Below are 26,013 nucleotides of genomic sequence, written 5' to 3'. Positions count from 1 at the left end.
TGTGAGCATTTCATATGGGTAGACCTTGACATGACACAGACAAAGGCTGCTTTATCACACATGCTACACCTGAGCACAATCTTTTGTACATTCATGTTATGAGCTATTGAGATACAGGATGGAATTAGCACATTGTGTCCAATGCAAATATGCATCTCGTAGTACCACTGCACAGTTATCATGGATAGTTGTAGTGCTTCAGCCTGCAGGGAAGAAGATGCTAGCCTCAGTTTTCATGTATACTGTTATAAAGGAAGGATGGTGATAAAGCTGTCCTTGAAACCTCATCAGATGATGATAAAGCTGTCCTACAGCTTTTAAACTGCTGCAGCAAGTCTATCCTAAGCTCCACTGGATTGGACTGAAGTGTTATTGCATGTAACTGTTAGTGCTGTATTATAAGTCTTTTCAGTCAAGCCCTCCTCTAGCAAACAGACTTGGGCAGAGAATTAAATGCAAAAGAGAAAAGCATGAATATAAAAATAATACTTGCTTTCGGTTCCAACAAATTAGGCATAGACACTCCTCTCTCCATTCGCGCTAATAGATGTTGACCGTCAGGGATGAGCTACAGAATGAAGCAAACACATGCAATGGGAAAACATCATGGCAGGATTAGTCACTTCAAAGCGAAAAGCCAAATGACTGCAGAGTATATTTCTAAAATGTGTGGTTAAAGAGTTGAAAGCAATATATATATATATATATATATTCATGAAGAGATCTGCAAGTCCAGTGCAGCATTGAAACTGAGTTGAATGTGTTTTTCATAAAACATGCAGACAGTGAGGTGAGTAAACCAAACAGGGGAAGGAAGCAAGACCGTGGGCATTCAAGATCCCATGAAGCTCCACTCAGGTCCTCTCACGTACCTTAACATCTGAAAGGCAGGGGGAAAAGTAAAGAACGAGCACACTAATTAATTTCTTAAGAATTATCCACCGAGTTAATCTTTAAATGATTTCCATGATAGATAAAAAGAAAAGATGTCTAACACTTACCTCTGAATCTGTCACCGTTGTAATGGGAGAAATCAGCTGACTGTGGCTTATTGAGAGGAAAGCACATTAAAACATGACACAGCGCACTTCAAAACATAAAAAAAAATGCATGTTTGCACTAAATGCAGCCTGACTCAAAGGAGGGTCAAATACATTAATAGCTTGATACAATAATGCTAAAGAGGGAATTAGTTATCAGTTATGCTGCTCTTACCGGATTGAGGCCATTGCGACCGTATCGAGGCAAAGAGGATGTTTGGGACGGGGAGGAATCTGGATCTGTGTGAAAGTGAAACGGCAGCGAGATTAGCTCGTGTTGAGACGACTTACAGGCAGATTCGGCTCGTTGCTCAAATTAGATCAGACTTATGGAGTGTAATATACCTTGCCAGGTTCTTTAATTAACCTGCTGCTAATAGTTCTGTAAAACAGGCTTCTCAGTACTGCTCTATTTCTATATTTAGACTTTCCACAAAACCATGTTTGACGTTCACTAAGCTAGTTTACCCACAGCTTATAGTAAATACCTTGAATGCTGATTTTTACAGGAGTGTTACCTCACATGACACACTTGTGGACAGTGGAGCGTGTATTCTATCAACAATACTGTCAACATCTCTCATGTACGATTGGCTATGACTGAGGTATGATAGCATATGAATGTTTTTTTGCTTATAATTCTTCCTTTAATTTAAACTGAGTACTATGTATGTATTTATATTTATATATGTGCGTATTGTACCTTGCTGTCGATAGATCGGAGGCCTCCTGTACATGTTGAAGCCTTCGTCTGCAGACAGAAAGAATGCAGCGTCAGCAGACAATTCACTAAAATATTACACAGCAGAACCAAAATAATGTATTGTTGGCAATAACCGACTGCAGAGTCTCTGTGGCAGCTCGCCAAATCACTTCTTTTTCTCTTTCAACAGCCTATTTTTGCTCAAACTGTGGCACTTTACATAAGAAATGCATTAAAATGAGTGGGAGTGGAGTAAAAGCAGCATCACAGAATTACTCCATTTTCTCTGAAAAAAAAAAAAAAAAAAAAAAGACAAGCAGTGTAAAGACTGGGACCAGAATCCATTGATAATATAATAGAGCATCTGTACATTTACGACAATTTACTTTCTCAAAAATAATTTGGAGTTTCAGAAATGATGGCCAAGATCATTTTAAGATTCTGACGTCTGAAATCGATCGATTTCAAAGACTGAATTAAATACTTCTGTACACAGAAATCAAGGCCATGCTGGTTGTTGGAGGATTGTGAGTGATTTTCAGTTCCCACTAAAAACACATGCCAGCGATTACCAGTCAAAACTTGTCACATCTTATCCACACACACACACACACACACACACACACACACACACACACACACACGCAAAACAGGCTTTAAAAAAAATCTCAGCACTGCTATAAATAGGCCCGGCTGTAGAGGAATGTGTGAGTGAAGTTGGGAGCAGGCACAGGAAAATTGACTTACTGAATCGATCAAAGTAGTTTTATAAATAGCAACTTTGATGCACATCGAGATAAAGGATTTTATTCTGAGCTGTGGGTGAGGCGGCAGAACAAGAGGAAAGAGAATGGGAACAGAATGGAGAAAACTAGCGAAATAGCTGGAAGAAGCAGCGAGCTGGTGTGTTTTTTCTGTCTCCTGTGATATGAAAGAGTGTGTGTGGGCGGCCGACAGTCTGTGTGAACTTTGACCACTAGATGGCTCAGTGTTTCTAAGAATAAAGCCAATCATGTTTCTGTGCCATCTTATTTTTCAATTCCAACTCCGACCCTCAAAAACCAGTTTGTCTTTAGATAGTTGGCTGCTGTAGAAATTTCTATTCTATCATTGCACTCACCGTGTAGTTAAGAGCAAATGTTTGATATAACAGATGAGAAAAGGGAAGGTAAAACCAGGAAGGGATGCAGAGGAGCGGAAGTTCTTACCTTTGGTGTGAGGGAGAAAGTGGTGATGTAAAGGGGAAGTGGGGCAGGTGTCATTGTTGCCAGAGAGTAAAGAAGGAGAAAGCATCAACCCTGCGTGTTATTGCATGAAAGAGGTGGGAGGAGGAGGAGGAAGAGGAGGAGGAGTCGTGGAGGTAGAGGGGATGAGGGAAGATGGTACAATAGAGAACAAGTGAGTGGGAGTGGGGTGTTTGATATCTTTGTGATGAGGACATTGAGATCATTTTCCTCTCCGGCGCTCTCCTCACCTGGCCGGTGGAAGTGTTGTGGTGATCTGGACAGAGTTGGAGTGTAGCTGTGGCGATTGTACATGGCGTGAGCTCCAAAGGATCCGTGACTTGTAGATTTCGGTATGCGCTTTCTCACTTCAAAACTCTCCTTGAGAGAAGAAAGACAAAAAAAAAAAAAAAAAAAAAAGACGTGTAAAATGCACAACAAATCACGAGTAATTTGTGCCGTTGAGTGTTAAATATCTGTGATTTCAATGGGGGTCTGGAACAAACTGTGTGTCACAGCATTTCTCACAGCGTGTAAACATTTACCTCTGTGGTTACAGACACGTTTCCTGGTGACTAAATCAGAAAGACAGAAGAAGGAAAATTAACCGGACAGAAACACATCATACACTGCAGCCACCTCAAAGTGAAAACCTTGTATCTCCAAACTTGCCTGGTAAACTTAATTGTAATCTATGTATCTTTGGCAACGCTTCATAAGAGGAAGGCATCTATAATATGCTTTACACTGCAATCCTTCATCTGAATTTGAAAAACCAGTAAGCCTGGAGTTATGAGGTTTTCACACGAAGGGAGACACAAATGGTAGGAGATGAAAGGATTTGATATAAAGGTAGATTTAGCTAATTATTCTACACTAGAGTCAGGAAGCCTGGCACAGATTACTAATGAATGCTCAACGGCACAGCGAACAGCAGCTGACCTCTTTTGCTTTTCATATGAAGTCAGCAAACATTCTCTGACTGTTCTAAGTTGCTGCGCAGGCAAATTCTGCAGAATGCAAAATCTAAGTAGAGACATTTCATACCTGCCTAGATGGAGAAATTTAAGCTACGTTGTTCATAAAGAAGCACTACTGCTGCTCCAAAACACACTTAAAGATGCATTTGTCTCTGCATTTTAAGCCAAACACAGTCAAATATCAGCAACAAAACGAGACCTCACTTGGTTTGACTCATAAATCAAACCAAGACCAAAACACCAAAACAATGACACACAAACATGCCACCAGATATAACTTGGAGCATTGAATGCAGTTACCTCTGCGGGGCTTTGCCTGTCCTGTCTGTTGCCTTTGTTGTCCAAAGCAGAGGAGTTGTCGTTCACAGACTTATAAGATATCATATCAGGATGCTCTATATCGTATATCGCCTTGACTCTGGGAATTGCCGCTAAGTCTCGGTAATCAATGATCTCATTATCTACTTTTGCCTGGGACCAGGACAGGGAGGAGAGAGGGTAGGATGTGGATGAGGAGAAGGACACAGAGGATGGAAGACAGAAGGAGCAGACAGTATGTCTCAGGTCAGGTCAAAGGTCAAAGGTTGCTTGTTACATCACTGCATGGAGGAATGAAACTTTAATCCCACAACACCACGATGGTTTTTGGCACATGAAGCGGACAGATTAACATATAATCTGCGGCCTGCTTCTGTTTCACTACGTTATTTCTGAGGCTTTTGAGTATCAAAAAGATAATTGGCTCATATTTTGAGGTGGGGGTAAAGTTTATTCCACACAACACATCGGCAGGGTACGGATCATGAAAGAGCGGATGGAGGAAACAAATGGACGCTGAAAGCACCGGGTTGTTTTTATGATCAAATGCAATCTGAATTGCAAGCGCATTCAAATTGATCTAAGCTCCTGTTCAATATGTGGTTGATTTTTAATCTGCATATTCCTGATTACATTAAGAAAATTTGCTTCACCACTCAACCACAATTGAAATTACATTTTTTTCTTTCACAAGCAGAATGAAACTAGTTCCGATCAGTCAAGGTAAAATAAAAATATATATGCTAACATGAAACTTTCATTGATTTTAAGACTCTTTAATATATAGATATATATTTTTACATCATCACATTTGTCTACTGTCAAAAAGAAACCTCTCGCAAGAGAGACACTTTGTCCATGCGACTCCCCTGTGTAAATAAAGGATAAATGAAACATAAATCAACCCACGGTGAATTGGGCACCACGGAGGATGTTAAGCTGTCACCAGAACTTACACAGATATTTCGACTGGGACTCCCTGGAGTGCATGAGCCCGGCCTGGAGCAGGAGCTTTCCGATGAGGATCTAGTGGGCTAAGAGGAAAAAAAAAAGAAGCAGCTGTTAGTTTGACTTGTTGAGAAACATCATGGCCTGTTTCAGCTCAGGTGTCAGTAGACAGCCTCCATTGTTTCCTGTCAGTGTCTCAACTGGATCAGCATATCTGATCTAGCTTCCCTGTTACTCCTCTGGGTAAAAGCAGTCACTAGGAATCATAATGCAGCAGCCTAGTGTCATGTAGTTTAAGTGCATTGTTCCATACTGTAATTGGCTCAAGAAAAAAAAAAAATTCTAACTTTATTTGCACCTGCCAGACTTTCATTTTGCATAGTACTTACACAAAGCTGTATAAACACTTAGTGATGGAAGAACACATTAGTGTATATTAAATTGTGCTCGTACTAGGAGATGACAGGAAATGACACAGCCAAGCATGCAGCACGGTCAACGCTCAGACTTCATATGCTACGACTGGCTTGTTTTTCAAAGGCTATGCTTAAAACAAGTGTGAAACAAGCGAGTGCGGTTAATCTCAAGACGTGAGATTACAGCCTGCTGACTCTAGAGAAAACCAGCAGAGCAAACAGCAGGCCCGCTCACAATATTAACCTTCAGTTCATGTGGGGGGAAAAAGAAATCAAGACAGGGTGTTTTTGGTCTGCTGGCCTGGGAAGGAAGAAAACGTGTCATGAAACAAGTGTCCAGGTCATCATATGCTGCCTGTTTTTGCTTTACTTTCAGAAGATACGTAGCTCTCACAGGAGAGCGATGCTACAGACATGATGATATTACAGAATATGATACGTTGCTGCAGATTCAACCACCAAGCAGTATATAAAGTAGGTAGAATGAGCACAATGTTAAACATGTGCCGCATTAAACGGCTGCAGACACAGTAATGCAGCAGTAATATTAATCTGAAAACATCATATATAATAGTAAAACACTGACAGGGACCATTTTACTGCAGAATGAGTACTTTTACTATTGATACTTTAAGTTAATGTTGCTGGTGCTGCTAATACTTACATACTTTTACTTAAGGTTCTGAGTGTAAGACTTTTACTCCACACATCATGTGGAGATCTTACCCTGTAACTGTCCTCAGTTCTGCTGCTGTCTCTGCAGTCTGGGTGCCAAGCTGTGGATCCTGTGAAGGCAGGGACAGTTACCTACTGCAGGCATTAAGGCAGAAAGACTGACATCATGTCTAAAGAAACACACATTTTATGCAATGAACAGAAATCAGTTTGAGCATTGAGCATTGGACCCCCTTCAAATAAATACTTTGAATTCCTGCTTTCATCCACAGTCACCTTCTCAAACTGACCTTGCAGATACATTTCTTCCCCTTCTTTGAACTCTTTGTAACATCGGCTGCATCTCGCACAGGTGGGGTGATAATGTTTGTGCCCTGCCTGTGGCAGATCATGAGAAAAGTGCAGAGTCAGGTCCTTTCATCAAGGAAGCAGCCACGTCAAAGGATGCTTTAAGTCTGCTAATAAGTTCAGTGATGACTTCCACAATTTGCTCTATGACCATACAAATAATTTAAATAAGTGATGCAAATACATCTAAAATCTGGAGTTCACTTCACTGAGAGTTAAGATTTCTCACCTCGAGAACTTTTCCAGTTATAAACTTCTGACATGCATCACATTGTACCCCAAACTGAACCTGGTAGTCCCTCTCACAGTAGGGAACGCCATCCCTGAAAGATAAAACACATGATATAAAAAACCCCCAACATATTCTTCCCTGTGTATTAGCTGTGACGGATGCTAACATCACCTCTGGTTGCAGCCTTTCTTCTTAGGGAAAATACACTCAATTAAGGGGAGGTAGAGAAAGAAATAAGAATATGAGAGAATGAGAGATTTGTATTTACTTGCTGATATATTCTCCGCTCAGCACTTTCCTGCAGGTTTTACACTTGAAGCAGCCAAGGTGCCACTGAGCACCCAGGGCTAACAGGGCCTGGCCATTCTTGATGTCTCTACCACAGCCAGAGCAGCCTGAAAACACACACACACACACACACAGAGACACACACACCTTAAGAGCAAACACTGGACACCATAACAGGCTCTTGCCAGAGTCTTATTCACTAAATGTCTGAGGTGATACAAAGGCTCAACTACCTCCATTCTTCCTGATTATTTCTGGTTAAAATGCATAAACTAAACATTGAAAGTGAAGGCTCCTCTGACATAACAGAACTATTTGAGTAGCTGTGCTGTTTCATGAAGATTTTCTGAGCAGTCCTGGAGAGAGATCATCTTAATCCAGAGGCTTTGTGAGTCTAGATCCTCGATTGATCCCTCTTCTATTTATAGCTTTTAGGTGAATGAGGTCGTGTTGAGGTGGAGAGTTGAGTTCCACTGTCTCTCTTAGTCTGTACTGACTCATTGACTTGGCTTGATCTCAGGAGGATGACCGAATTTGTAAGGCAGCGTCCAGTCAGTGTTGTGAGAAAGATATCCAGCTCACCAGCAGGGGGTTAGACTGCAATCAGGGCCACTGTTTAGCCTGCCTTTAGCATCCTTGCGTCCTTAAATACACGCATAGGATCAGATCTGTTACCTGCAGAAATGCTACAAGATTTTATCTCCCTATGATGAGGGAGGCCGACAGATGTGTCACTGACCTTGAATGACTTTTAAGCGCAGGATAACTAAACACGCAGGTTGGCATGGGAGCCACAGCTGGCCAGCGTTCAGCACATAATCCACTGTCAGATTATGTCTGCATGGGATCAGAGTCTTTGATCTATTTGAAAGCCTCATTAATATTTTTGAAATGAGCACTGGATCAGATGTCCTCCCTCGCTCAGAGAGTAAAATTCTGCACTTACTGCTGGGATAGCTGACGTTGTTAGGTGTGGGAGAAACAGGTCGAGCACAGTGCTGACAGAGGCAGTCTTTCCCACTGAAGGTGACGCACTCCCCAGCAGGAAAGGCCTGTCTGAGAACCGCAGAAAGAGACAGAGGCATACAGACACGCCGTCCTTTGATAAGAATAGATGCTCTGCCTCTGAACGTGTCTGCATGACTAGCACTTACTTGCAAATGGTGCACACAAAGCAGGCTGGGTGGTACGTCTTCCCCAGGACCGTCACCACCTCTCCCTCCACAAAGTCCCCACAGCTGCTGCAGAGCGTGCCGTGAAGCCTCTGGAAGTCCAGCGGGCAGAGGAAGTCACCGTTCTTCATGAAGAAGCCGCTCTGAGCCAAGTCACAGCCACACACTGCACGCACACGCACACGGATAGGAAGAGACAACAAAGTCTGAGAATTCAGGATGAGGCATTTGTAACTTTCTACGCTATGAATCAATTGATTTTTTATTTCTTTGAATAAATCTGTAGTTTAAAAGGTCACCTTTTTTCATGCTGCTGTCATACTAGTAATTTAACAGCAACTACGTAATCCATCAAAGGGGGATGAGATAAATGCTATTTGGACTGTCTGACCTTATGAGTCTGCCAGGGTTTCCAAAGTGTTTATGTGTTTGCGTGCATCTGTGTATGTGCGTGTGCATTTTCTGATCAGCCCAGTGACAAACTACTGACAGGGAGACAGTGTTTCCTCTCAGCTTGTTTGGGGTCATTTGATACCGCCCAACCTGTTTCCGACACTGTCCCTCCGAACCTGCCACAGTCCTGTCACAACACAATGCACCGAGAAGCCAAAGGGAGATTTATGCTGCTCTATTCCTGTCCCACTGCGACTCACTCACAATATACATGGGCTTTATTTTAAGAAATGATATTTTTAAGTCCGAATACAACCCACAACAACACGTGTCCACATTCCTCTGATCCCAGAAGATGTTTTGTGTAAGAAATTCAAAAATGCATGGAGTGCTGAGCTGTTTTTATACTAATTATGTGTAATATTATCAGCACTGTGACAATTATTCCACTTCTTTCTGTACCGTTAAGTTACATTTACTTCAATGAAACTTCTATGGATCACTAAAGTAGTCAATAAACTTCTGCTAGCATACCTTGTTTTTTTATTTTAATTCAAATATATCCACATTCAAAGTGAATTTGGTTTGAGCAACTTCTGCACCAGCGAAGCCCTCAGACCCCTTCAGGCTCCAGGTCTTCCCACTTTTAAAATACTGCAGGCTTCTCTGCTCTGAAAGTCTCTTTGTTTCCTCTGCGCTGTAAACACCGTCACAATGCAATGAAAGGGCAACAACACGAGAAGCTTGTCGGTTTCAATTAGTGAGGACAATGGCCCGCTGAGGAAATATGTTTTCCACGAAACAGAATGACTGTCTGACAGCCCAGTAGGGTCCTCACAACGGCCCATTGTGGATGCAGAATATTGTGTAATAAATTGATTTTAATGGCACCAGCAGGACTAATGACTGACGAATGACCAGCATTATTTAATTTAAAACTACCCCATTGAAAATAAGGCCTTTTAATGCAACCTAAAGGGTCAAATGTCTCTTGTCTCATGTTAAATTATGAATACGTGTTTTAATTTTAAAGAGCCAACACTGGACAATCAAAGTTGAAATCAAACCCAACCACAGCGCAGGTTGACAAATGCATTAGGAGACCTCATCTCATCACTGCGCATGAGGAATCCTGTTCATTGGATTCCTCTCAACTTTCACGTCCAAATTTAGACAGAGAACACCAACAGGGAGTCCAGCACTGAGCTTTCCTGATAACGTACAAGTCTATTCTGACTGAGGTGTGATTAGAGGACAAGTGCACCTGCATCTGCTCACATCCACATACTGATGGTACTGACCCTTGCAGGTGAAGCACTTTATGTGGAAGTGGTTGGCCTGGACTCGCAGCACCTCTCCCTTGCACGGCTCCTTACATCTGAAGCACTGGATGATCCGCTTCCCCGCTGCAGCACTCGGGTGGCAGCCATTCTGAGTATGAAGCACTAGAGGAGAGGGAGGAATAAATGAACCAGTTAAGTCCTGACACAGTTCTAAGCCAAATTAAGCAGACTGGCCTTTGAATTGCTATCTTTATGCCTCTTGTAGAATTCCTTTTAAAAATTGCTACTCTCAGTTTATTATAATGAACGATGAGTCACATGTAAGCCCTTTAAATTGTTTGGAAGTGACACAAACTCTCATGTTTGTATCCAGAAAGTATCCAGTAAAGTCGGCTAGCTTTAATGTTTTATCATGTAAAGAAAGCTGAAAAAGTTCTGGTCAATTTAGCAATAAAAGTGGAAAACAACACGCTGCAGCCATGCTAGCGGCTTTGAAAGGCTGCACAAAGGTACTTTGTCCTAATGCTAAATGCTAAAAGCAGCATGCTCGCATGCTCACGATAACAACGCTTCCATGCTGCTGTTCAGCGGCTCTAATGTTTACTGTGTTAAACAAGGCCTGAAACATTACTTAACATGCAAAACTTAGCTGAATGTATTAGCACGCTCAATGTCTGCACCAAGTTTTATAGCAATCCATCCAGTAGTTGTAGTCAAAATCATAAATGTCAACCTTGTAGTGCTGGAGGAAACATCAAGGATCACCAAAGGCATTACTATGCATTATCTGGGGACTATAAATGTCTGTACCAATCCTTCCAGTAGGTGCTGAGACAGGCTGAACTGAAGAAGTGAACTTTGACCTGCTTCAGGAAAAGTCACCAACATCATTGGGATTGATCCTCAGGTTACGAATGTTTGGACGAAATTTCACTTCTGTTGTTGAGATACTTCATGGACCAAAGCGGTGGACTGACGGACCAGCTGGCCCTGCAGACGTGCTGCTAGCATGGCTACGAACAGGTTCATATAAAAAAAAATTAGGCCCGCATGTTACCCTTCTCTGCCTGAGCAGTTCATTACAATTAACATCCGCTCAGAACTGTCCTGTCAGTGCTTACGTAACGGAATGTAATCTATAGACACGCTTTGCTTTGGCACGGAAACATGCACAGTCACAGTAATCTGTAGATCAAAGTAATCAAGGACGGACAAGAGCTCACCAAGACGTATAGGACGACTAAATATTCGACACTAGTGTTTGGCTTGTTTGCCAAACTCTGTCTCACACCGTCGCAAGAAAGCTCACTCCTTCTCCTTCTATCTCCTTCATGTTTACATGGCGGCAGAAGCAGTGGATGCCTGTACAATCTAATCACAGCCCACTTGAAAGGTCTTGAATGTGATTAGCGGAGGAGAGAGAGGAAAGAATGTGGCGCGTTGAGAGCGCTCCGTCTCCCAGTGTGTGGACACACAGCGTACAAATAGACACACGCGCTTCATCTTTTTTCATATGCACTTTAAACAAATTTACACGTTAGCCAAAGAACAGCTGGAAATAGACCTCAGATCATCTCAGCTGCACTAACATGGATGTCTGCATTTAGTTGACCCAAACAGAAAGATTTCCGCTCACTTCCAGCTGGAAGGGGACATGTTGCGGCTACCACTCAGCCTCATGAATCCTGAAAAAACTGAGTCAAGCAGCACTGGTATGTGGCCCCAAGTCTGCCCCACAACAGGAGAGATTTGTCACTGTGGTAACAAGTATGTAGTAACAAACTAGATTAGGAGACCATGCTTCCCAAAGGTTAATATATAGACACCAGTCAGACCAGTGTGCACGCTATGCCGTGCTGTGGTGGTTTTAAACTTCCACTTCAGGCCTGCTGCTGTAACGCAGGCAACCCCGCATCCTGGAGAAGTCCACTGAAGTGAAATAAGTAAGAAATCTAAGAAACATGCACACAACAACGACAGCTGTAGGACAGGGTCGTGATTTTTACATGCAACAAACAATAGAAATTACACATAGAAGCAAAAAAGCAGTTTTGGTCACATGGACAGAGACAGGCTTTGCAAATGATTTCTGCCAGGAGAGGGGCACTGTGCAGTTGTCATCGTTTAAAATCAGATCTAAAAAAAACAAATCTTGTAAAAAATAAGTGTTATTTCTGCCAATCCTGATGGGAATGAAGCCCGTGCTTTTGGCCATGGCACTCCAACAATGGCTGAATACTCAGCCAAACCGGCCTTTGTGCTGAGAACGCCTCAGATATTTGTCATGGGGACATGCACAGAGTTTATGCTGCGGCTTAGAAATGTTTGAAAGCTTTGTTTTGTTGCAACTGATGGACAAATACAGGCTATAATATACTGCTTTTTGTATATATAGATGTACATTATACAGTGAACTACAGTGTATGTCTGATATTGTCCTGTATTGTGCGGCTTTAGTTTTTGCTCCTGTGTCAAAGGTAAAACTGATGTGAGGAAATGTGTGAGCAGTCCCAAATGTCGTCCACTCTTTCTTGATCTCTCCCAGAATGTGAAGCTGATATGGTGTCAAGTATTAGCAAATGGTAGATTTAGAAAGACAGCAAATGGAGAGAAACCTGAGACGGACAGCTAATCACACAACCCGCTGTCTCCAGCCATGAAAATCTGCATCTGTGTGTGTGTGCGCGTGTGTGTGTAAGAAGTGAGGGAGTGTCTATTTTAAGAATTTTTGATTTAGAAGTACAGAAGTCTATTTTTATGTAAGTCCAAGGTAATGTAATGTAAGATATCCTTAATATAGTATAAATTTTACCATGATATAATACAGTGAGGTCATATTTCTGTGGGCTACAAGCTGTGTTTGGTCATTGTGTGTGTTAACCATAATTTCCCGTAGCATTGTTAGAAATATAACAAATAAATAGATTTGGAAATCTCATGCTGAAGAAGAGCTAAAGGAATGAGAGATTTAACATTTAGAGCTTTTAGCCGCCTTGAATGTTTTTTGGGTACAAAGATTTTGAGTAAAAATTTCTGAATTTTCTACATGGAGGTCATGCACCTGCAGGCACACGCAGGTTTCAGTCACCATGAATGATCCTGCACAGCCTGATGCGAACTGAGTGTAAACGCTCAGATAAACTCCTTCCAGTCCCATCAGTGGAGCAGTTTCAGGAGTTTCTTCAGGACAACACACTACAGTATCAGGCTTTTATCTCACTTCCCTTTTATCACCATTAGTTTAGTGAAATAAGACCTTTACTGACCCTACAGCAGTTTACTCAGTTTACTTCTCAGGCTAAATCTTTTCCTGTGGCTGCAAAATAGAATAAAGAGGGCGAAACACTGCTTCATTCAGAGGTTTTGCTAAAATCACATGCTGGTCTTACCTAACCATGAAGCTCTACGATTAGCTGTAACAGCTGTGTGTGCACTTTTCCCCACTTGGCAGCCACAGATTTCATCTACAAATTCAGTTTCTAGATTTGGAGGCAGTTTGAGAATCTTAACGGGTCAAAACCTCTGAAAGCTTAAATTCATGTCATTTCGTTTTCAGAACACCAGAGCCTCCACACAGCCAAAACAAGGTGGACCAAATTACAGATAACACGCAGTTTAAACAAGATGAACACAATGTGTAACACAAGAATATTCAAACGCTACCTTCATGAGCAGTTCAGACAAAGGCCTTTCTGACTTAATAACAAGCTGCTAACAGATCATAAAGTTGCAAAGACAAACGTAAAATCAACATACACAACCAGACACCCTTCACACACACACACTCACACACTCATCCACACACTCACGCAGTCTCTAAAATGTCTACCTTTCTCTTTCATGACAGTTGGTTTCTACAGGTCTGTGGGAGCGCTCACTGCAGTGGATCAGAGTGAGGAGAGGGACTGACCGGACTGCTGGTCCCAGGGAAAAGGGGGTGGTCCAAAAGCACGGAGGGCAGGAGCGTGTGGGGGTGTGTGGGTGTGTGTGTTCTCAAACAAAGAGGACTGTAGGAGTGGCATTAAGTGCTCTTGTGCTCCTGAACCATGACCTTGACCATGCTGAACAAGATAATATTTAAATCCTGCAGCGAATTGGACATGTACCGGTATGTTGTAATGTAATGTCGATTTAGTGCTTGGATGTCTTATTTTGAAATAATTTAGCTTCATCAGTGTTAAATTCCTTCATGTGTGGCGATGCCAGTCACCTACAATAACCTCTGTTCCTTTGCACAAAATATCTGTGTATCCATGATGGGACTGCAGTTCAGTTCAGATGACTCAGTGATTACATTACCTGCTGCCGATGTTTCTGGCTTTCAAAACTAGCATTTCTAGCATCTTTTTTTTTTCTTTTTTGGAAATGGCAAACTGAATACATGTGTGTTGTCCCCCAGTACACAATAAGCTTTTTTAGTCTGCGTACTTATCGGTTGCCAATAAGCTTTGATATCATTAAACCTTATAAACGAGGCACAATGTTGACTGAAAGTGAGAGGCAAATGGTGTGTTGGATGCAAAGTAATTACTGGCGCTCAAACATTAACAGTTGTGGTGATGAATAGCAAAGCTGAGCAGACATCATGTTGCATGTGTGCAATATTATGCTTTGTGGAAAAGCTTGACTTCTCATTGCAGCGTTTTTAATGAAAATAAAGCAGGTTAGTGCGCTTCAGTTTTCTTAATCTTGTTTTCACTAAAATACGAGACACATGGATTTTGCATCAATATTCAATCAATATTACAATCAATATTCAGCCTTTTCCCTGTTGGAAATCAATTGTTTTTTGTCATATGGCACATCTACATAACATTTTATGGCCAAGTAACAGAGCACAATGGAAATTTCAACCGCATAGGGGGTAAAGTATTCATACCTGCCATCTCTGCAGGTATGGCGGCCAGCTTTTCACACAGGATGTAGTCGTTGGGGTTGAGGAACGGCAGCTGCTCCATCATGGACTGTTTAGGAATGAGGTAGAGAACCTCTGCAATTTCCCCATCCTCAATGATCGACATGCGCCTGACAGAGTTCTTCCTCTTGACCCGGTCCAGGACGACCATCTCGTTGCTGTGAGTGGAGCCGCAGATCCTGCCCAGGCTGCTGAGGTTGAGGCGGCCCGTCACGCTCATTCTGTCGAGGTTTTCAGCCAAACAGTTCAGGCTGCAGACCGACTCCAAGTGAGAAACCATAGAGCAAACGTCAAGATGTTCAAGCTTTCTATTGAATGTCAGCTATTAAGTTGCCCTGTAAGACTTTGTGACTGACTCAGCGTGTGTGTGTGTGTGTGTCAATCCGGCAGTCAAAGACTAACTCCTACCACACGCCCCTTAAGAAGATTAAGTAAGGTATATTTTTAGGGTTTATCTTCATGGTAAACAGAGGATCTGAGCTCAAGGAAGTCTATCAGGTAACCTTCTTCCCTCCATTCCACTGACATTCACATGAGATTCAGCCTTCTAGTAATCGAGTGATTGGGGCACTCTTAAGAAGATTATCATATCATTCAGTTGTGTGTGCAGTTATATTGTTTAAATCTGCACTAAATGTCTGTGAAAGTCAGGCATTTTCTCTCAGATCTTTGGTTGGATTATGAGCAGCTGAGCACACAGTAATAAATGTTTCGGGACCCTTTCATAACCCTCCAAACATTGTACATGATTGTTTTTTTTCTGTCGGTAATCTACGGCGTTCTTCATCATGGGCTGAAGTCTTTTGAATGCTTAGCTTTAAAACAGGGAACACAGTCACCCTGGCACACAGTCAGGGACAAGAGGCCGACAGCCTGAGCCTGGATCTCTTGATTAATCGTCATACTTAAGTATTTGAGGACTGCAGCATTAATCAAGGTCAGACAGGTCAGTCTAGATCCATTCAGACACTCTCTAATTTACATTTTCATCGAATGTCAACGCTAAAAACTATTCAGATGTTTGCAAGCACAAGCTAAAAGATCTGCCAGGGAACATTTGTCTGTCAAAAACAATCAACATAATCACTAAGTGAAAATGCTTGTGTTCACCTGTATGAAGTGACAAAGCTAGAGCCGGACTCACCAAACATGAAATGTAGTGCCTGTCTCTGTGCTTCTGCATCTCACTGACAGCTGGTGCATTTTATTAAAGCTCCAACTATTTTATTTACTTAATAAAGAGTTCTTAAATTAATGCTAAAATTACTAAAACAGCCATGTAAATGGGCACAAATGAAACAAAAAAGAATGTATACAAGCAGATAGATTCCACTTCATTACTTGACGAGTCACTTATGTGATGACATTTTATTACAGAGGCTGAAACGTTTCAAAGTAAAATCAGTGTAGCGTGTTTCACTTACATGTGCTGCTGCTGTATTTGTCTGCAGCTATTTAAACACAGCCTGCATTCTTCCATTTGCTGACAATATGATGGATGTGATGTGACTGTGAAGTACTGTTATCACCTCCCCCAAAATACCCACATTGACTCCCAAAAAGGTTTCTGACATGTAAGAATCTGCTTACTAAGAATTCAAGTAAAATAAAAGGCTGATGTGGGAAAAACCACTGAGACAAACACACAATGGTGGAGTCTTCACAATCCCATGATTACTGCTTTAACTGCAGTTTATCTGCTGCAAACAAATGTGTGAAGAGCTCCACCTACTGGCTGTAATGGATGGAATGGAAGTCCAATGTCGACTCTCTTCTAGATCAAAATATCTGGCTGTTTAGCTGCTAAATGCACCACTGTGTTCACCAGCTGGTAGCTAACTGAGTCTGGCTGTCATTCGGTGCTGTGCAGGAAGTATAAAACTAAGATTAAACCAGGCTGTGAAACAGAGATTAAACCTGCAGTCACCGTCCACTGGCTGGTATTAAGCTAACATGTAGGTATCACGCTGCAAAAAGTGAGATGGAAGTAAGTCTTAAATCAAATAATTTGTCTTATTTTTGAGAGCTGAGTTTTTGCAGTACAAGCTTCTTTGTTATCAGACGAAGCAAAGATCACACGTTGAACAGCATTTTTTTATTTCTGCTGTTTTGGCAATAAATTCCCTTCTTCAAGTTCAAGTAAATCATCTCACCATGAACAGACAGAGGAGAGGTGAATTTCACTGTTTCATTAGAAAGACAAACCCAAAAAAAATCAGACATGACATTTTTGTGACTTGCACTTTAACACGATGTGAAATTATTCAGTGACCTCAGTAACTTCACACAGTCTGTTATGGCAGTACAGTTGATATGTGAGTGATAACGGCTCAGATAAACTAAAAACAATATTCAAAAAAAAAAAAAGAGAGTTTGATTTTGTTTTTTTGTGAAATTATATATTTTTTCTGTATTACAGAAAAATCTGCAATACCTGGTTCATATTTCATACAATCCATTGATCCAATTTGGGTGTAAATACTGTTTCACAGAGATTTACTCTGTTTCATTAAACTGCTCAATTATCTGCTTTTGCAGATACATTTAAAAAAAATAAACAATATGCATATAAAAAAGAGAGGAGAAACGCTCAGGCTGGAGGAAACTAAACTTAGGAGTTGATAGAACCAGATCTGACCGCCTCGTCCTCCTCATCCTCATTTGGCTCTTCCTCACCCTGGTTGAGGGGCTCTCTGTCGGAGTCTCTCTCTGCCTGCTCTGACCTCTTGGTTGTCTTGTTCAGGGTCCCGCCCTGCAGAAAAACAGATATTAGCTCAACACACTGCACGCACGGTACATACATAGAACTGTAAACAGGCAGTCTGAGGGATGTCTGACCTGTCTGTGGTCGACAATGTTGAGCAGCACCGAGGTGACGATGCAGCTGATGGTGTTGGCCAACATGAAGATCATCATCCTCTGCCAACGCCACAGCGGAATTTTAGTTTCACTGGGCAGGAAATGGAGAAAACAGTGAAGGCGAGTAAAGATCTAACATACAGCACAGAGCGTAAGTGCACTGCAATGAGACACGTATCTGAAGTGCTTCCTACCTCGACTTGGTGCCCAAAATCTGTCCAACAACCAGATTGGACACCCCAATCCCAACCATCTGAATGGAGGTGGCCAGACCCATGGCTGTTCCCAGAGTCGCCTGAGGCACCACGAGGGGAATGGACGGCCACATGCTCGCCTGGAATACATCACAACATGAAGACACATGCTTCACCTACATGTGAGGCAGCAGACACTCATCTGCTTGTTAAGCTGATCTGTGTAGATCAGTGCAACGTGCCTTGAATATATCATTAATCTGAAGAGGGTTCTTAGCAATTTTGTCCATTTCTGCTTTAATTTTAAGCATTGACCTCTTCACATATTCTCTATCTGCCAGGTGAACGATTTATAAGACATTTCTCAAAGCTCAACATGACCAGAGTCCTTCAGGACTAAAGCCACTAAAAGAAATGATCTGCCTGAGAGGGAGTAGCTGTTAGAAATTAAAATGGATCTAGACTCACAGCAGCAAAGGAGTAGGTGATTCCCAGCCATATGGTGGAGACGAGAGGAGGGACAAAGGTGAAGGCCAGGAGTCCAAACACGGGCAGCGTGAGGACGGCGCAGGCCACAGCGAAAATGCCCCGCAGGCCCACATAATCCTGGAGCAAACACAACAGAGTGTCACATGTTACACCGGCTCACCTACTTATTTTCTATTGCTTTATACAACAGACTTTTGAACAGGTTTATAAACCAATTCAGGTTACAGGTACTTACTATGAGAATGCCCACGCTGGCTGAGAGCACCAGCGAGCTGTCATAAACTGCCCCAGCGATATAGGCCGCCTCCTTCTGACTGTAGCCGTTGTACTTATCCTGAATGAACTTACTGGACAGGAAACATACAGAAGTATGTTCAAATGAAATGATTCGTACTGTTCCCAAGAATAACATTTGCTGTTTTTTTTTAGCTAAAGGAGTAAAAATGACACCATATTCTGGCCTTTAAAAACTCATTCTGAACCACAGAACTATTCTTTAGACTGACAGCTCTACCTGGCATCTGCGATGAACGGGAAGATGCCGTTGTAGAAGAACATGATGGTGAGAACCAGCAGCCAGTATCTTCCAGACAGGAGCTTCACATCCTGAATCCTCTGCACACACACAGAAAAAAAAAACACTTTAATCCACACAGTTCTGTCAGGGCATTCACAACCAAACAAAGAAGTTACTGAGGATTTAAGCAAAATCTACCACACGTACCACTTTACGGGACTCCTCTTGGATGGTGCCATCAAGACCCAGCTGCCTCATCCCCATCTTGTCCAGGGAGCTGACTATAATGGCGGATACAAAGCCCAGCACACACAACAGAGCGCCTGGAAAACAAAGCACCATGTGACATGCAGCATGAAGAAAAAACATTTAAACTCTTCTCTCATTATTCAGTCACGCCATGAACCTACCACCCCACAGTGTCCACTGTATGCCATATTTTTCTTCAAACTTCTGGGTGAGGAAGAAGTTCAGGACTGAGCCCAGGCGAGAGAAAGCCAGGGTGAGACCAAAAGCCAAGGCGAGCTCCTTCCCTTTGAACCAGAAGGCTGTGATGCGGTTCTGAACAACTAATAAGGAGACAAGAGAGCGTTTTGGTTTAGGAAGACTTCTCTGAGCTGACGCTGCAAAGAGTATGTGTGTGTGTGTGACCTCTGTGAGGCGGCCTTACTGGTCAGAGATCCATTGCCTGATCCAAACAGTAGTCGGCCCGTGAGCATGAGCGGCAGCAGATAGGGAGTTCCTTTAAAGTGGGAACCCAGTGCAAACAGCGATGAGCCCAAAACACACAGGAAAGAGAAGAGAAACACTCCGACTGCAGAGAAGAGGAAAGCGGAATCAATTAGAATGAGATAACACAAGTCAGCTTGGTTAAACAGAGCTGGAGATAAGATATATGTAGACCTACAGCGGTTTCCTAATTTGTCAATCAGGAACCCAGCCAGGACCACCACCACTGCGTTCCTGTTGATAGGAGAGAACAGCACCAACTGTAGCTGAAAACCATTTATCAGTTTATAGCAGTAGAGTCAATCTGTGTGTACTTACGTCCAAGCATAGATGGCATAAAGAAGATTATACTGCTGAGGGCTCATCCCCAGTCCCACCACACAGTCCACTGTGCCATTGATCACTGTTGCATTGGGACATGTCAGATTCTGTCAGGTGAGAGGAAGCCGGTGATTAAAGTCGTTATCTAACTAGCCACAAAATGAGGAAAGACTTTGGGATTGTGACACCAAACTACAGCGATAATTTTGAGCTGGTTAGGGGGAATTATTCGATGCTGATAGTGTCTTCAAGCTTAAGTCCGCCCTCCTGCAGCCTCTTACTCACCCCTTGGAACTGATCCTGCAAAACACTGGGGATGTCAAAGCAGAAGTAGGAGCCAAACGTCAGCAGACAGTTGAAGAAAAGCACCACAAAGCGGTAATAAGCTGTGGAAATAACAAAGAATGGATCATTAGTTTTTCCTGATAATTAACATTTAAGAGTCTAACTTCACAAAGAAAGTCAGTCTAAAACACAGAGTCGTTAAGATACAGTGATTAAACCAAACATTTCCAGACTTTAAAAGCCTTCATCATCACATCTATGCTGTTACTATAAATGCATTCGCAAAAAATAAGTTTTCACAATTCCTTTTAGGCTCACAGCAATCAATGCTTATTGTCCCTCTGTTCATTTTACGAGCTTTTCATTTTAACTTTGATTGCATGCTTGGATCATTACTTAATGCTCGCTAATATCAATGCCAGGAGACAACAAAAATGATGACGGGATTGCTTCATGTCAAATATTAAAAGATTACCAATCAAAGTCCTGCATTTCAAGTTAATAGTAGTACCAACAGTAAAAGAACCCATTGTGAAGAATTGGCCATTTCAGAATTAAGTTTTTTATATATTTGGATTATAATTAGTGATTCATTCATACCCAAACATCTCTAATGTTGCATCTGGTAAAGGTGGGGCTAATTCCATCCACTTTATATACTACTGAGTAGCTTCATTATAACACATCATAAGTGATCAGATGACCAATATTTTGTATCAATAATTGGATTTTGTAAAATAACAAATAACTAATGTTGTTAAATATTGGTAGTGGAGTAAAAAGTGTAACACTGGCAACTGGAGTTGAAGTTTAAAGTAGCATAAAACTGAAATACTTAAGTCAATTACAAATACCTCAAAACTTTACTTAAGCACAGTACTTAAGTAAATGTACTTTGGGGTCTACCAATGAGAAAAAATACATTTTTGAGTGGAAAGGAGCTTTAATAAAGTGGAGTACCTTCTGTACATTTCTTTTACCTCTGAACACACGAAACTTGTTATCTTGTCGTGTATACTTCACAAGAGAAACAAACTGAAATAGCTTACTGGTGGTCAATGATTTGGCTCTTGAAAAAAAGACAACGGGTTTTTTTTTTTCCTTCACAATTCAGTCCTGAGATAACAAACCATTACTGCGAACCTCAAGGTTTGTATCGACTTCCCATTCAGTCACATGAGCTCTTCTCACTACAATTCAAGTTTAAAACGCTGACTTGGTCATTTTGCCTTCAGTGACCCAGTTTTTGTGGGTACGTGGAGAGTTAGAAGACAGAGGTTTGGTCATCTGGCTAAGCTACATTTGAAGTAATTTTTGGAAAATACAAGTATGGTCAGACGTACCTTTCTCCGCCGGCTGCGCCATAGTGAGCAAAAAAGACAGTGGCTACAAAAGAAAACTTGTAATTCACATCCTTTAGTGTTGTTTACATGAACAGGCTAGCGTAACACCGCTAGCATGCTACCTTGAGGTTGGCCACAACTGTTCTGTGGTGTCCCTCCGCGCACCGCAGATCTTTAAACTGCGCGGATCGATCTGGAGTCACGCAGTGACACAGCGGATAGTTTGGAAATCTGCGCACGCGGCGACTCTGCAGCCGCCCTGACGGCGGTTGCGGATTTTTTTTTAACCTGGAAACTTTATTGAATATTTCTCCATCACAAACAGTCTGTGATCTTCTGTGATATTATTTTCTACCGTAAACATTACAGAAAACGCAAAAGTAGAATAATTGAAGAAATGCAACGGCGACTGTATTTTTTTGTTGTTATTATACCATTTTAAAGACAGCAAAGTCTGGAGTGAAAATGTTATTTATTTGTGAACTTTTCCATTAAATCATAAAATGTATAATGTAATAAATCTAAGCGGATGGAAGCGATGGAACAAAAAGTATCAAGCAAAAGCATAAAATTAGCTGTCATAGGTTACTACTGTATGCTTACTTTGATATTGGTTACTTTAATATCTGCATATTTACATTTTCAGATTAATTAAAAATTAGGATTTTTTTTAAATTAGTATCCCACCACATCCATTCATTCAGTGTCTTGTTCGTGTGTCATGAGCTTAATCCTGTAAAACCAACAGACGGCCACAGACTGGCTGGACTGTAGTCCACCTGGCGACAGGTGCCACGTCTCTCTCTACCGTCTGCTGCTCTAATTAAAAGCGGTGGTAGAAGTACTCAGATCTTTTACTGAAGAAGTGGCAATAACACAGTGTAAAATACTCTGTTACAAGTAAAATCAAGTACTAGACAAAGTACTGGTAAAGTAGTAAATTTTTAGCATCAAAATATACTTAAAGTACCAAAGTAAAAGTACTCATTCTGCAGAAAAGCCCATTTAAGAATATGTACAATGATCATATAGATCACCGCATTATAATTGTGATGCATTCATGTGTATCACAGATGTTGCATTTAGCATAGATGGCACTCATTTTAATAACGTTATGTACTGCTGGGAGGGCAAGAGTGCAATATATGTAGCGCGTTTGCGATATTTCGTCCCTCAGCGGACACCGTCGATGCGACCCAAACATAGCTGTTCTACTCTGAATGTCTGAGGGTGGTATGCGTTGTGTATATGATGTGTTCAACGAGTTTGGGGGATTTTGTTTATGTCATTAAACATCTGAAATGTCTGTGCTGCGCAGAGCGAAGACATGGGAAATATCTGAGTCCGAGGAGAGCGACGCTGAGACAAAACCCGAATTGAACCGTGACGAGAGCCGTCCAATAATAACAATCAGCACAGATTTGACAGAGACTCAGACTTCAGAGCACAAAACTGTCCCTTCACCGGCAACAACGAGTGACTCTAACCAAACTTCTGCTTTGTCTCCTCCGCGACCATATGGACCCGACACACCAAGTCCTGCAAGAAAACGCCGCACCAAGGAGGAGATCGAGGCGGACAGACAGACAGCCAGGGAGAAGAAGGAGGCGAGAGAGAGACAAAGAGCTGCAAGAGCCCAGGAGAAGGAGGAGAGGAGGCAGGAGCAGCAGAGGAGGAGAGAGGCTGCAGAGAACCTGAAGCGTCTGAGGCCAGAGAACTGCCTCAGGTGTCTGACTGTCTGCGTAGATCCAGGTACGCAGGCTCTCCATGCTGCCTTCACGGACGGTCTGAATTTTAATTCCATCGACCATGCAGGAACAGTTTGTTTATTTTCAGAAAAGTTGGATGGGATTTTAAAACTGATGGTACAAAATACCAAAGTACACGATAAAGAACAAATATAGCAATATGCGTACGTTTTTAATGAGATATTTAAATTTTAAGTATTCACACAACTAGTACATGTCAATTTTTATAGTAACAATGTTTGTGCCATACAAGTTGTTTTTTTTTTTTTTTTTGGAATGCATATATGCATATATATGCAATAATAATAAGAAATATTAAATACTAAAATATACGTTTTTCTGGTGTTGTTTTTGCAAATGCATTTTGTTTATTTGTAGTTTCACTGTCAGCCATTTAGTTTGGGAAGACGTCTGTGAGTAGTCTCTCCTGTTCCAGTATTTCAACAAGTCCGTTGAAACATACACAGCTCCTGGCTCATAAATCAATTTGAGCGTGAAGTAACGTTTTACATTCACTCCCTAAAATCAAACAACAGCCAACAGAACCAGTTAGGCAACTTCTTCTTTGACTTCCTTCTGCTCCTCTAACCAAAAGCATGCCTGCAGTACAATTTGTATCTACAGGCCTTATTGTGTGAAACAATAACGTGTGTGCTTTTCTCCAGCTCTTCTGCAACAGGAAGGCTCAGACATCTTGCTGGACACCCTGGCAACCTTGGAGTGGCGGTTTAGCATCGAGAGCCAGCAGCTCCCACACAGCATCACCTGGACCAGAGATTTACCTCAGGTAGGCCCATCGTGCTTCTCCTGACATGGTTTCTGTGCATATTGCTCCTACAGGTGCAGCTTCTGGTGGGTGCACAGGAAGTTATGTTGTCTTTCTGCTTGCGCTCTCTCTTCACAAATGTAAAATATGTCCCTCTGCAGCCCGGGGTTATGCATTTTGTACATTTCAATTGATTGTGATATTTTGGCTGCATTTCTACTTCCATACTCTGACTTGTTCTAATTCCTCCAATGGCACCTTTACTGTTTTTTTCTGTAGCAGGGAGAAGATGGCAACGGTTCGGTGAGGGAGGAGCAAGTGGTTCTGGTGCTGGACCTGACTGACTTCATGGACGTGGTGGTCTCTGTGAGGAAAGTAAGCACATTTTAAAGTGGTAATAAATGAACTTTGGTGGCAGCCTACATGATGGACTCCTTGGGACCTTTGTTGTTATTTTGTTGCCTCTGTAGATGCTACAGTATGAAGGGGAGGAAGGAGGGGTTGGGTCTATCCTCAGTCCTCTTCTAGAGTGTCTCAACCGGGATGTGAAGAAGGTGGTCACGCTGTTAGTGACAGACTCTCAGCCAGATTACAGGTCAGCGTATGTGTCTGTGATTGTGGCTTCTTTAGTTACTTTTTTAACTATGAACTTTATTCATCTCTGGTGAGATAAAACACTTATTCCGTGTTGGCTGACCTGACTTACTGGTCTACTTCCCAACAGGTCCAGTGCTTGTGGTGTGCGTTTACTAGATGAGACGCTACAATCCAAATTGGGCATGGGGGATCTAGACTTCGAGGAGGTCAGTTAAGTTTGAATGTCCTCTATCCTGACACTAGTTGTACGGTGAGGATTAATTGATCTTACAGGCTTGTTTTGTAGACATTTTATCACTCAATTGTATGTTTCAGGGTTGATAGATAACAGATGTACACATTCCTATACATTTCATGAGCAAAGTGCAGAAGATAAGGATTTTCTTTGTCTATTTTCTCTCCAGGTTCTTGTTTACCTACAGCTGTGCAAGAACATCTCACTGGTGTTCCTGGATGGCTGGCAGGAGGTCACTAACCATGTGTGTGCGGTCACCAAGGCCTTATCAAAGCGCCCTTACAAGTACGCAGCTGCTCTAGTCATTGTCACATTAACCTATGAGGAAAGGTTCCATCAGACATTAACTGTCCACTTCTTCCTGAAGATAATAAAGTCCTCCAACCTGTCACAGAGCAGCCAGAGAAATGTGGTGATCCTGGATATCATCTTGTTAATACCAAACTGATCTTCCGTCACTTGTGAGTTGTCCTTCATGTCCTTACAGACTGCTGACGGAGCGAGCAGAGATGCCCTTCTGTGTGGATGGTTCGTGGGCCAGCGGGGTTCGGGTGGAGAGGGACGGCTCGGGGCTGATCCAGGTCTGGAGCAAGCAGATCCAACAGCTGAACAGAGTTAGCCCCGCCGTGGCGTCCGCTGTGACCGCAGCCTACCCGTCTCCTCAGCTGCTGCTGCAGGTACACAGGGTGCACTTCTGCTCAGCGCTCACAGGACGATTCCCACTGTGACCACCCTTTTCAGGAGGTATGAGAACCAATCTTGTTGAAAGGAAACATTTCTTTTTTATGCTGTTTTTTTTGTTGGTTTTAGGCGTACCAGAGCTTGGAGTCAGAGGAGGACAGGAAGGGTCTGCTGGCTGGTCTCTTGGTGAAAAGTGGAGGTAAAGAGAGGCGCATAGGACCGGAGATATCGGCCAGAGTTTACCACTGCCTCACAGCCCAGAACCCCCAGCTGGTCCTGGACTAATTTGTCGCCTCGAGAACAAGATTAATGTGG

The 26,013-nt window shown here is 42.2% G+C and overlaps 3 protein-coding genes across 4 annotated transcripts; 1 reads left to right on the top strand and 2 right to left on the bottom strand.

Moving 5' to 3' along the window:
* Positions 1-793: 793 nt before the first annotated feature.
* On the bottom strand, positions 794-15,298 carry LOC143339461 (actin-binding LIM protein 1-like). Of its 2 annotated transcripts, XM_076760704.1 has the most exons (17): positions 14,899-15,298; positions 10,038-10,181; positions 8,326-8,509; positions 8,118-8,227; positions 7,152-7,278; positions 6,881-6,974; positions 6,594-6,681; positions 6,355-6,413; positions 5,221-5,298; positions 4,247-4,417; positions 3,512-3,541; positions 3,218-3,347; positions 2,952-3,041; positions 1,744-1,791; positions 1,216-1,280; positions 1,002-1,047; positions 794-880 (listed from the first exon to the last, which is right to left on the bottom strand). In XM_076760704.1, the coding sequence occupies exons 1-17, from the start codon at positions 15,212-15,214 to the stop codon at positions 855-857; spliced, it is 1,806 nt and encodes a 601-aa protein (XP_076616819.1). In that variant the 5' UTR covers positions 15,215-15,298; the 3' UTR covers positions 794-854. The 2 variants fall into 2 exon arrangements, with proteins under 2 accessions (XP_076616819.1, XP_076616820.1); XM_076760705.1 differs by lacking the exon at positions 2,952-3,041.
* Positions 15,299-17,009: 1,711 nt separating this feature from the next.
* mfsd1l (major facilitator superfamily domain containing 1-like) lies at positions 17,010-21,823 on the bottom strand. Its single transcript, XM_076760067.1, has 13 exons — positions 21,672-21,823; positions 20,329-20,429; positions 20,041-20,150; positions 19,901-19,956; positions 19,664-19,807; positions 19,404-19,562; positions 19,201-19,316; positions 18,991-19,091; positions 18,712-18,823; positions 18,456-18,593; positions 17,988-18,127; positions 17,773-17,884; positions 17,010-17,686 (listed from the first exon to the last, which is right to left on the bottom strand). Exons 1-13 carry the CDS (start codon positions 21,691-21,693, stop codon positions 17,546-17,548), a joined length of 1,452 nt encoding a protein of 483 aa, XP_076616182.1. The 5' UTR covers positions 21,694-21,823; the 3' UTR covers positions 17,010-17,545.
* Positions 21,824-22,846: 1,023 nt separating this feature from the next.
* On the top strand, positions 22,847-25,983 carry eme2 (essential meiotic structure-specific endonuclease subunit 2). Its single transcript, XM_076759374.1, has 8 exons — positions 22,847-23,423; positions 24,085-24,206; positions 24,465-24,560; positions 24,656-24,780; positions 24,910-24,988; positions 25,187-25,302; positions 25,505-25,694; positions 25,828-25,983. Exons 1-8 carry the CDS (start codon positions 22,973-22,975, stop codon positions 25,981-25,983), a joined length of 1,335 nt encoding a protein of 444 aa, XP_076615489.1. The 5' UTR covers positions 22,847-22,972.
* Positions 25,984-26,013: the final 30 nt, after the last annotated feature.

The sequence above is a fragment of the Chaetodon auriga genome, chromosome 20 (genome assembly GCF_051107435.1).
Source record: "Chaetodon auriga isolate fChaAug3 chromosome 20, fChaAug3.hap1, whole genome shotgun sequence".
Lineage (NCBI taxonomy): Eukaryota > Metazoa > Chordata > Actinopteri > Chaetodontiformes > Chaetodontidae > Chaetodon > Chaetodon auriga.
Note: the sequence above shows the minus strand (reverse complement) of the source record. Positions and strands in the feature narration are given on the sequence as shown.

Excerpts from the sequence above, each read along its gene's own strand:
- eme2 (XM_076759374.1), top strand. The coding sequence starts at position 22,973 with ATGTCTGTGCTGCGCAGAGCGAAGACATGGGAAATATCTGAGTCCGAG. Across the intron at positions 24,207-24,464 it reads GGACCAGAGATTTACCTCAG|CAGGGAGAAGATGGCAACGG; the intron begins GTAGGCCCATCG and ends TTTTTTCTGTAG. Across the intron at positions 25,695-25,827 it reads CTCCTCAGCTGCTGCTGCAG|GCGTACCAGAGCTTGGAGTC; the intron begins GTACACAGGGTG and ends TGTTGGTTTTAG.
- LOC143339461 (XM_076760704.1), bottom strand. The coding sequence starts at position 15,214 with ATGGTTTCTCACTTGGAGTCGGTCTGCAGCCTGAACTGTTTGGCTGAA. Across the intron at positions 1,792-2,951 it reads CTTTCTCCCTCACACCAAAG|ACGAAGGCTTCAACATGTAC; the intron begins GTAAGAACTTCC and ends TTCTGTCTGCAG. Across the intron at positions 1,281-1,743 it reads TCCGATCTATCGACAGCAAG|ATCCAGATTCCTCCCCGTCC; the intron begins GTACAATACGCA and ends ACTTTCACACAG.
- mfsd1l (XM_076760067.1), bottom strand. The coding sequence starts at position 21,693 with ATGGCGCAGCCGGCGGAGAAAG. Across the intron at positions 20,151-20,328 it reads TGCAGGATCAGTTCCAAGGG|AATCTGACATGTCCCAATGC; the intron begins GTGAGTAAGAGG and ends CTCACCTGACAG. Across the intron at positions 19,317-19,403 it reads ACAGTGGACACTGTGGGGTG|GCGCTCTGTTGTGTGTGCTG; the intron begins GTAGGTTCATGG and ends TTTGTTTTCCAG.